General features: G+C 40.3%; 1 protein-coding gene across 1 annotated transcript; it reads right to left on the bottom strand.

The window, feature by feature from the left end:
- Positions 1–4611: 4611 nt before the first annotated feature.
- LOC9271966 (PLASMODESMATA CALLOSE-BINDING PROTEIN 3) lies at positions 4612–10520 on the bottom strand. Its single transcript, XM_015767362.3, has 3 exons — positions 10005–10520; positions 8262–8295; positions 4612–5065 (listed from the first exon to the last, which is right to left on the bottom strand). Exons 1-3 carry the CDS (start codon positions 10339–10341, stop codon positions 4867–4869), a joined length of 570 nt encoding a protein of 189 aa, XP_015622848.1. The 5' UTR covers positions 10342–10520; the 3' UTR covers positions 4612–4866.
- Between the last annotated feature and the right edge of the window lie 1039 nt (positions 10521–11559).

The following is an 11559-nucleotide window of genomic DNA, read 5'->3' as shown; positions in this document are numbered from 1 at the left end:
TAATTATTTGATCATTAATGATCTAATTATATTTGTTAAGAGTTTTTCTTGTTTAAAATCCTTAAATTATAAATTGTTGTTTAAAAGGAATTATTAGAAATGATTTTAAAAGCCTAGAAGAGAAGATCTAATTTTAATTTGTTAAATCTCAATATAAAATTGGGCTAGATAAAATTTTGTTAAATACTTTGCTTAATTCTATAATTCCTAGATTTTTCTAGGATTTATTTGAGCTAAGGAAGTATTTTTAATAAATGGAATTGCATTTCATGAATAATTTAAATTGAAAAAGGTTTTTAAAAGTCTGTTTTGGCTTTGGGCCGAAAGCCGGCCCAAAACCTCTCTCTTCCTCTCTCCCTCCCCGGCCCAGTCGGCCCAGTCAACCCGCGCTCCTTCCTTTTCTCTCTCAGTCGCTGACAGGCGGGCCCCACCTGTCAGGGTCGTCGTTCTCCTCGCGCCGCCGCCGCCGCCCGAAACCCTAGTTTCGCGCCGCAGCCGTTCCTTTCCAAATCCGGCGTTCCTTTCCGTTTCCGGTGAAATTGATTGAGGGGAAACAATCTTTGGGATCTCCTCTACCTTTTCTCCTTTGGAAACATCGGCTAAATCGGTTTGGAATGTGTTTGATTCGAGTTCGAATCGGATCGGTCTCTTTCCTTCAAACCCCGATCTTTCCTTCTCGTCGCCGGCCGCCGTGGGCCTTCGCCGTCGCCTCCGAGCCCCTTTAAAAGGTTCCCCAAGCTCTTCTCTACCTGCCGCCACCCTCGCCTTCGCCTCTCATCGTCCGTAGTGCCCTAGCGCCATGTAGCTTCGCGCCGCCGTCGCCGCCGTCGCTCCAGCCGTGCGCCGCCGCCGTTCCGGTCGTCGTTGTCGCTCGGGAAGGCCACCGTCGGGATCGCCAAGTCGTCGCCGTCCTCGTCCGCCGCTTCGCCATCGCCGAAGATCGCCGGAGCACCATCGCCGCCGTCGACCCGATCTCCGCCGCCGTTTCAACCTCGTCGCCGTCGCCGTCCGTTGCTCCTCCGCCGCTCCTTTGGTCACCGGTGAGTTCGCCGCGTCGCCCTCTACCCGTTGGTGCTCTCCGTTCGTGCCGAAGCGCCGCCGTTCGCCAGCGAGCGTGCGCCGTCCGAGCCGCCGAGCCGCCGCCGCCGGTGGTGACGTCATCGCCGACGTCATCGTCGCCCTCTCCCGTGAGCCGGTCGTGGACCGATCGATCTCGGCCGTCCGTTTTGGATGGATCGATCTCGGCCGTCCGTTCCCGTGAACCGTTGCTATGCACCCGGTTCACTGCGAAACCCTAGCCGCTGACACAATAAATAACCTTTTCCTTTTCAAAAATAATTCATTATTGCGTCATAATTCAATTAAAATCAATATAAGTGTTTTAATCCGATTTAATCTTTAAAATTTCATAACTAATTCATTTGAACTCAGTTTAATGTGGTTCAAGTTGCAAAAATTATATAAAATAAAGATCTACATATTAAAATTATCCATAAATTGAATTTAATTTATTTAATTCTTTATAAATGGGCTTTAATTAGATTTAATCTTGTAAAATTCATAATAAATTCATTTGAAGTCAGAATGAGGCCGTTCAAGTCTCATAATTCATCTAAAATTATGATCTACATGTTTGTTTACTTTTTATGTATTGTTTATTTGGTTTTTATTAGTCTTTTTCCTCGTTTTGCGTGTTAGCTTGTCGTTTCCGTCGTTGCGAAGGTTCGCAAGTGCGTCGGAAGTATTCAAGAAGATTAATTGAAGACCGATTATTGCAAGGCAAGTCACACAGATCCCAAACAACCCTTTGAGCATGTTGATCCTATTTAAAGCTATTGTTTCTATTCAACTATTGCATCTATTTTCGAATGTCATTGGGTGGAATTAACCTATTCTTTGTTATGGCCCTTTTGTACTTGATTACTTTATTCCTTGATACCTTGGGTGATTATAACTTGACTAGTTGGGCTATATATATATTGGTTCAACTAGATATTAGATATAATTGCTTAGCCATGCTTAGAAACATTAGCACACTATTGGGATAACTTATTATTCACTATTATTTAATGGTGGCTTAATGATAGTTCACGATGGTCAATCGTGATTGGTTAATTAATTACTTGCCAACTAAAACTTGATAATGGTGGGTTGTGAGCACATGGTTTTGAGAGTCGTGCTCATGACAATTAAGGACCGGTTCGCGAGCTACTATTGTGAAACATTAACCGTGCCAACCACAAGCCAGCGTGGGCAACGGCTTTACCTTTCGTATAGCATGGTTCATTGCAGAGCACCAGACTGAGAAGTGGCGGAGATAAGCCCACGGGAGTCGCTGGGGAGTCCATGCCTCTGGTTTTTGAGGGGGGTGATTATGATCCAGGAATGGTGCACTGTGGTGGATTGTGTTGTGCGAGGGGTAATGTCACAGCTCCTTTCCGAGGTACCGTGGTGGTACTGAGGCACATGGTGACATGATGTGGGGCTGTGTCTTGTGGGTACAGTGGTACACCTCTGGCCAGAGTAAAACTATTCGAATAGCCGTGCCCGCGGTTATGGGCGGGTTGAGCAATGTTTTTCGTGATTAGTCTCACACCTCTCACAATAATTATGGATGTTATACCTGGTAATAATTTGCTTAGCTCCTGGTTTGGAGTTAGATCTGTACAGCCGGGTATGGTTGTTCAGGATGGTTGGGCCTGTGCAGCATGGGTGTGCTGTTCAGTGTTGATTAAAATTTCTGATTAATCACTCCACTGTTTTTACTTCTCTTAAAAGTTTTGCTAAATGCTGCTTTTGCAAATGAACCTATATTATGCCATCCTTTGGTATCTTTGTGCACTTGCATATTTGCTGTGTGGCTTGCTGAGTATGTCATATGCTCACCTTGCAATAATCAATCAACCTCAGTTGAAGAATAAGGATCCAGAAGGAGAAGACGTTTGGCTTATACTCCAGTTGAGCTGCCTGTGGGAGTGGAGCCGGAGCTTCGCTAGATTTTATTTTCCGCTGCAGTTTTCTTCATGGTGAGGACTAAGTGCCTCTTAAGTAAGTACTTATCGTTTTAGTTAATTTGATGAATCTGTATATTAAATTGTCAGTTTGTGTACCTCGGCTGATTCCTGGACGAGGATTTTATGCACAAATAAGTTCGGAAATTACTAGTGAATTTCCGGGCGTGACACCTTTTTAGGCTGCAAAGGCTGTTTGGGTTTTATTGAGATGACTGGTTTTAATACAGTCATTTACTCGGCATGTTATATGCTTATTTTGATTATGGCGTGAGTCATAGCCTAGGCTATTTAGACTCATCACCTGTTATGTTATCACATTTATACCACGTTTGATGGATCTTTTTAAGAGTTTTTACTCGGATTCTTATCATATGTGTGGATTTATAGATCTTTAGAGTGTTTCTCACTCAGGCCTCTTCATATCTCCATTTTTGATATATTAAAGCTAAAGCATTCGGCTGGATGCTTTATTGAACGCCGCATATTCTTTGCTGTATGATATTCGGTTATAAAACCACTCGGTTGGATGTTGTTTGCATCTTGACTATATGTTTAGTTTTTTAACTAATCACATAGTCGGGGGCTACACCTAATTAGGTGCATCTAGTCGATGCACCTGGTTTTTTCTATTTTCAGACCTTCACAGTCTTTGATTTTGGTACTCGGGAGATCAGGGGAGAAGAAGTCGGAGTACTTGGATTATCGTTTTGGATCATGAGAGAAGACTATTTCGTTGACTGTAAAGGTCTTAGGGGCTACTGTGGAGATTATGGATACCCCATACCTACACGGCATGTATAGTCCGACTGGGTATGGGGTGCCATGTATAGATAGAATATCTTTAAAATGACTCGGGTTAAATTCTAAACTTGTATGTCAAGGTAATACCTGAGATCCTAGTCGGTTACGATTGTATTTTATTTGTAACTACCTATTCCGTTAGGGATATGGACTGTATTTTGTAATACGGACCTCTTCTTTTATATAAGGAAGGGTCCGGGTGTCTCTAGGGGCACGTTTTTTTACCCAGATCATACGATCAATAATATACTCGGCGGATCAATCTCCGGACAGGAGTAGGGTATTACTTCTTGATTAAGAAGGCCTGAACTTGTATAAAATTCCTTGTCTCTTAACCCATCCACTTTTTCAGCTTGATAGCCACCCCTTTTAGTATTGCCGAAATCTTGTTTCGACATGAATTATGAGAAGTGGGATTAAAAAATTGAAATGGATGCAGATATGATTTCCTAACCTATTTGGCGAACATATTCTAAGCTGCTCCCTTGACACTATCATTTTAACAGAAAACAAAATACACAATCTTATTTGACATCTATTGTCCTTTTGGGTCATGAGAAATAAGGAATTTGCCTGCCAATTGGCCCAATGTGGTGGGCTGGTTTCACACATTAGGTGGTGTTTGCAACCCATGAATATGAGGATTAAGTAAGGGCATGCAAAATAAGTATAAGCCATTAGCGCAAAATTAATTCAGTTTTAATTATTATACACTTAAAAAATAGAATTATTTGATATTTTGGAGTAACTAGACAACTAGAAGCAAAAGCAAAACTAGAAAACTAAACGAAAAATCTTAAAACTCAAACAACAAACAGATTGACAAACAAAAGAGAATATATGAATCCAACATGATCCAAGTTGCCACTCACTCTAGCCCCCCTTTCAGCTTGAACGGGGGCAGGTTCTCACCAACGGCTAGCTACGTACGCCCACGACACGAGCCACTACTCTCCAAGTCTCCCATCAACAAAAATGTGGTGTTCTTTTTCTTACAAATTCCGCTTTGTGCAACAATGTATGCAATGCTATATAAATCTCTCACCCTTCATCACCACCGCTGCGTGTGCAGCAAGTACACGAGGAGACAGGACAGAGCAAGCCGGGGAAGGAATGGCGCGGCGGCGAGGCGGGATCGGGCGGCGGCGCCAGAGTCGTCGCTGGAGCCGAGGTCCGGGGGGCTCAGGCCACCGCCGTCGGCGGCCGGCGGTGATGGTATGCCGCCGGTTGATCCTGACTGCCCTGCAGTGCTGCACAGAAAAAAAAAACAGAGATCTCACCTTGATCAGCAGACTGACTATTTCTTTTTGTTATATTCAACTGTCTTACGGTTTAGTCATCAGTAACGTAATTTCTGTTGATCTGCTTTGTAATGCGATTGAGCAACATTACAGGTTTGAATGTTACGATTTCTGGTGAATCCAAAGCACAGTAGAATAATAAAAACTTATTTATATGTGTGTCGTGTCGGTCGATTAAGGGCTAAAATGCACATGTTTTTTTTTCAGAAAAATAAATGCAGTTTATTTTTCTCAAAACATCGATTAATAAATAAAATGCACGGCTACACAAAGTGAATCCATTTCTAATACAATTTCGTAAAATACTTTTCCATTTTACAAAAGATAGGCAAAAATACATTTAAAAATGAACAGAGGTTCTTTTCTAGAAAAGAACTACAGCTTCATACTAAACTTCCTTTGTAATGTTGTAGTAGTTTGCAGAGTTCACACAACTGTTTGCGAATAAACATCAAATTTGATTGTGAATACTTGGTGTTTCAATCAGAAATCTATTTTGTGGTGTCCCCCCTTCGCTTTTGAGTATACATGGATTGATCAATAGTCAATCCCTTGGACAATATTCCTCGAGTTACTCAAAACAAGAATTCTAACTCAGGTTAAACCATGTTGTCTGGCTGTAGTGTGTATCCTAACAAGCTAACCTCACTAACATCTATCTATCTATTATATTATTAAAACACCCTTGAAAGAAGGCACCACGTTCGCTGTGGGGGCTAGAAATTTCTACATTAATCGGAGAAAAAGAAAAAAAAAAGAAAAGAAGAGTCCAAGTAGAAATATAATTTAAAAATAGCTAAAATTCAGAATTAAAAGTAAGCAATATTGAAAGAAATTTTCATATAGGAACCCAATACAACATTAATCAAAATTCGAAATAAAAATGAAATAAAATCCGTAGCAAAAAGAAAGAGTCTAAGTAGGAATACAATTTAAAAATAGCTGAAATTCGGAAAAATAATAAGTATTGAAAGAAGAGTCCATATAGGAACCTAATACGAGATTAATTAAAATTCGGAATAAAAATAAAATAAAATCTGAAATTAGCAAAAAAAAAAGAAAAGAAAAGTCCAAGTAGGAATACAATTTAAAAATAACTGAAATTCGGAATTAAAAATAAGGAATATTGGAAGAAGGGTCCATATTAATTAAAATTCGGAATAAAAATAAAGAAAATCAAAATTAGAAAAAAGAGACGAAAAGATGAGTTCAAGTAGGAATATAATTTAAAATTAACTAAAATTTAGAATTAAATATAAACAATATTGAAATAAGAGTACATATAAGAACCCAATAGTAGATTAACTAAAATTCGGAATAAAAAATAAAATATAATCTGAAATTAGGCAAATAAAAAGAGAGTTAAAGTAGGAATACAATTTTAAAACAACTAAACTGAAAATAAAAATAAAAATATCAAAGAACACAATACGAAAAATAATATAAATTCTGAAATGAGAAAAAGAAAAATAAGATATCAACTAGGAATACAATTTATAAATAACTAAATTTGGTGATAAAAAATAAAGATTACTAAAAGAAAAAACCATATGAAACAAATGACGAGATTAATTAAGTAACAGGTCTATAGAGGAGCAGAGTGGTGGCGGTTGATGGGACATCTAAAAACTATTAATAAAACACCAAATACAATCGTAATGACGATTAAAAGGAATTACAACAGACAGGTCGTGAAGCAATCGGTCGAGGCGGGTGGCGCGACTTCTAGAAAGTAAAAAAAAAACCAATGAGAGTCATATTTGATTTTTAAAATCTCAATAATAATAAAAATAAGAGGCAGCGGCGGGTTGTATAGGAGTACAATGGCAAAGTCGCCAATGGTTGGTGGGTCTTCTAGAAAGTAAAAAAAAAAGAATTCCAATGATAGTTATGTTCGACTTTTAGAATCCTAATAACAATAAAGAGTATGTGGCGGACGGGTCATATAGGAGTATGGTGGCAGCGTTTGACGGGATTTCTAAAAATTATAAAAAGATAAAACCCAACAAGATAATAAACTTAAAAACTATAAGGTCCAATTTTTAAAGGTTAGGGCTTCTAAAAAAATAAAAAAAAACCCCAATGATAATCCTGTTTGATTTTAAAATCTCAACGACAATAAAGAAGGGCGGCAGCAGGTGAGCCGTAGAGGAGTACAGTGACAAAGTTGCTGACGTTTTGCCGAAACTTCTAGAAAGTAAAAAAAATGAACCTAAACGATAATTATGTTCAATTTTTAAAATAGCAATGACAATAAATAGAAGATGCAGTGGACGGTCGTAGATGAGTATAATGGCAGTGTTCGACGGGACTTCTAGAAATTATAAAAAAGATGCCGAACAGGATAATAAACTCTAAACCTATAAGTTTTTCGATCCAATTTTTAAAGGTTCCAAGGAGAATAAATAGAAACTAGTGGTAGATCAAGCAAGCAAATAAAGAATAATATGACAGAAGTAAGGGGTAGCAACCGTTGTGACTTTTAAAAACTAAAAAAAATAGAAACACGAGGATAATAAGGTTTAGTCTTTAAAAATTTTAAGACAATGAGATAACTATTTAATAAATTTGAAGTAAAATTATATTAAAAATATATAATTTTATATGGGTGCTAGCCGCGCAATTGTGCGGGCCACCCAACTAGTTATATACTAAACCAAAAAATAAACCATCATTACGATTTTTTCTGTACAAACACTGACAATGTGTATTAGGCTGTGTCCTTGGAAAACCAGAAATTTTCTGTAAGGAGAGCACTGTAATGAAACTTTTTTCTTGGATCTGACTTGGTTCACTTTAAGGACTTAATGCATTTACAAAAGGTGTTTACTTTCAAATCCCATTAGTTACACCAACTGGCATTATTATTTTGATGTACAGGTCTAATTCATGCAATTAAGTGAGCACTGTCCATTGTGGTGGGAGTTAAGAATAGCTGTGAAGTGAAATAACTGAATATCAGAGAGCTCTAAAAGCTAGTATCTATACAACTCAGACACTCTGTATGCTGCTGCGCTTTTACTCAATTTTATCTTCTAAAAGACTATTTTGCTTGGTTATATGAGATGTGATTTCTAGATGAACGTTCAGCAGATGTACTCCATATGGAGCAGATCAATAAACTGATAATATGTGATGCGTGTACCTTGGTGATGCTGGGTAGGTGCATGATCCATAGCCTGAAATACAGGAACAAGCAGAGTAAGTACACACAGTTCACCTCGCAAAAAAAAAAAAAAAAACAGAGAGAAGTACACACAGAGTTAAAATAGTATGCACCTTGAGAGATCTCAAGAAGATAACAAGAAAGCATGGATGATTGGATGCACACAGTAGATGTAATATAAAGCAACCTCAATGCACTAAGAAAACTAAAAGAGAAACAAAAAGGAAAAACTAAGGACATGTCTATATCAGAAGAAAGGGAACTTAGATATGAGAATTTCAAGACCTATTTCCGATTCCAATACTTCCATTACAGATCCAACTCATTTGTTACATTGCCAATTGCATGTAAACATGTAGGCTAGAAATATAGAAGGTGCTAGGTAGCAATCAACGTCTAGAACTTAGAACCTTAAGAATGTTTTTGTTGAAGACATACATACCACAAACTTACCTTGAGTGCATGTACAATCACAAAAATGTCCATGTAGATCACTCGTTTCTGACTGTATAATTATGGTGTGTTTTATTCAATTTTTCACTTCGAAAGAGGATTGAAGATAAATTGGGATGGCTATAAATAAATTCACCTGTTGCACTTGCATGATGAAGGTATTTTGTTTTGTAGAAAATACGTTATCTGAAATTCTCCGTCAGGAAACATCATTTAAGCCAATCAATCAACATGTTAACACCAATAGTAGAAAGGCTGCCACCTCAATGGTTCTAACTAGCACAAGAGTCATGCATACTTTTTTCTCCCCCAAATCAAGTATTAAGTGGTATCTTGAACTGACTTCTTTACGTCTCACCAAATTTACCCCAAGGGAAAAAAATCATTTTTAACATAAATACAAAGAGCTTAGAATAGACATGGATGGCCCTAATACAGTTTTGTTCTGTTCGGGTGTTTGCAGTAGTGTCATTAGATTTACATTAGCCATGTTAAGTATGTTCTGCCACTTCACTTCATTATGTCAGTTTTATAACATGGACTCATCTACAGTTAGTCATCGATTTTGTGGAGCATAAATAATAGTGAAAATAATATTGGCCTGAGTTGAATTCATTTGAACTGGAGTTGAAAGCATTCCCTCCTCCTTTCTCAAAGAATAATTTGCAGATTGCGCAATGAATGTAACAACTAACAAACAGGAAAAGGGAAATCCATGCTCTTGTGGCACTGGCAGTGAGCATTATTAGCTTAGATAGATCCTGATTAATCACTACAACAATAAGATTAAAGGAAGATATACTACAGGATTATCACCAGCGGGAAGGCAAAGATAGCACACAAGAAACAATCGAAAAGTTTTTTCAAAAAAAGATGCTGACTGACATTGCTTGTCTTTATCGGTTTATCACATGATTACGTACTAGAAAACAGAAAGAAAAGTTAGCAAACAGGAAACTAGAGAAAGAAAGATGGATATGAATCGTACGAACCCGGCAAAGACGTTGCAAGAAACAACACCAAAGCTTCAGAAAAGAAAAGCAGCTACTACCAAAGCAGCACTAGTATAGTGTGGCAATGGTAATACCGAAGCAGGAAAAAAGCAAAAGAGACAGACATACTCGGAGACCAAGCAAAAAACAAAAAAAGCAAAAGCAAAAGAGAAGCAGAGATGGATGGATACGCAGGACAATGAACCGATGATACTACAGTAATCATGGATGGATTTCATGGCGGTGGATGATTAGAGGAGATGAGAGGACTACTGACTGGGGTCGGTGAGGGTGATGGTGGCGGTGCCGGCGAAGTCGCAGGCGCCGGGGGCGGCGCGGGCGCGCTGGAAGACGGAGTTGAAGGCGTAGGAGGCGTGGGCGGCGAGGGTGTTGGGGAGGTAGCAGAGGCCGCTGGCCTGGATCGGGGCGCAGTCGGCTCCCCCCGCGGGGCCGCACGCGTAGTCCAGCGCCGCCTGCACCGTCCTCTCCGCCGCCCCGCTCCTCGCGATGCACCACGCCGCGCCCGCCGGCCGCACCGCCGCCGCCAACAACCACGCCACCGCGCCCGCGACGGCGACCCACCGCCGCCACCACCACAGCGCCCGCCACAGCATGTGGAGCGGAGGGGGACAATGGTGGTGGTCAAAGAAAGCAAAGAAAGGTGGTGGGAGCGAGCGAGCTAGAGAGAGTGAGGGGAAAGGAAAGCAAGCGGGAGGAGGAGGAGAAGGGAATATTACGGGGGTCGGCAAGGAAGGGAAGGGAAGGGAATAGAGCGGGAAGAGGATCTCCCTTCTCCTTCGTCTTCTCTTTCCTCTCTTCGCCTGCCCCTTTTTATTTTTATTTTGCTTTTCTGCTATTTTTATTTTTTTTCTTTTCTTCTTAGAACTATGGGTTGCTGGTTGTTATTGGGAGTGGGCTGCTAATTTTTTTTCATGGGACTATTTATTTCATATTATAAGTTTGATTTTTTTAACATGCCACGTTAAAATCGTCGAGGGAATCAAATTGCACCGGTTTTAACAGTTTAGAGATAAGATATCTAGTTTTGCGGTTCAGAGTAATGGAGTCAAAGTGAACTTATTCATGATGGACCAAACGGGCTGAGTTTGCAGGTCCAATAACAATCCATCATGATTTGACGATGCAGGAGGACGGCCGGCCACCGCCACAATCTCGTGCTCTTGGCCATCATCTGCCATCGGTCTCCTTCCCCTCGCGCGAGCACGGGCATGGCGGCACCACCCCTCCTACCGCGCCGCCAATCGCAGGCGCCCATCCTAGTGCTAAGCAACGGCTAACGCGGGATTTTTGGAGCAGGCACTAGAACGGATACCCTCATCTTAATCGGGCGGTAAGTCCCATCTCAATCGGGCATGGCGTCCGTCACATGCTAGAAGTCACTGATGTGAAGAGCTATCTCAATCGGGCAAACGGCCGTCACGCATGATTCTATCTCAATCGGGCCATAAGTAAAGCCCGTCACCGATAGTTTTGACCCAGACGACCAGTCAAACTATAGCCCGTCACAGATGACCTATCTTAATCGGGCCACAACTAGCGCCCGTCACAGATGACCCTTATACAGATGACCCTTATCTGTGACGGGCATTAATCATCTGTGACGGGCATTACATTAACTTATGCTAGAGTAATGCCCATCACAGATGAGTATATTCCAAAAATAAATAAATTTCATTTTTTGGCTAGCCCTCACTCGTGTGCACCCACGCAGGAAGTTCAAATTTGAGTAATGCCCATCACAGATGAGTATATTCCAAAATTAAATAAATTTCATTTTTTGGCTAGCCCTCACTCGTGTGCACCCACGCTTT

This window comes from Oryza sativa, chromosome 2, assembly GCF_034140825.1.
Source record: "Oryza sativa Japonica Group chromosome 2, ASM3414082v1".
NCBI classification, from domain to species: domain Eukaryota; kingdom Viridiplantae; phylum Streptophyta; class Magnoliopsida; order Poales; family Poaceae; genus Oryza; species Oryza sativa.
The sequence above is the reverse complement of the archived record's forward strand: the minus strand, read 5'-3'. Positions and strand labels throughout refer to the sequence as shown.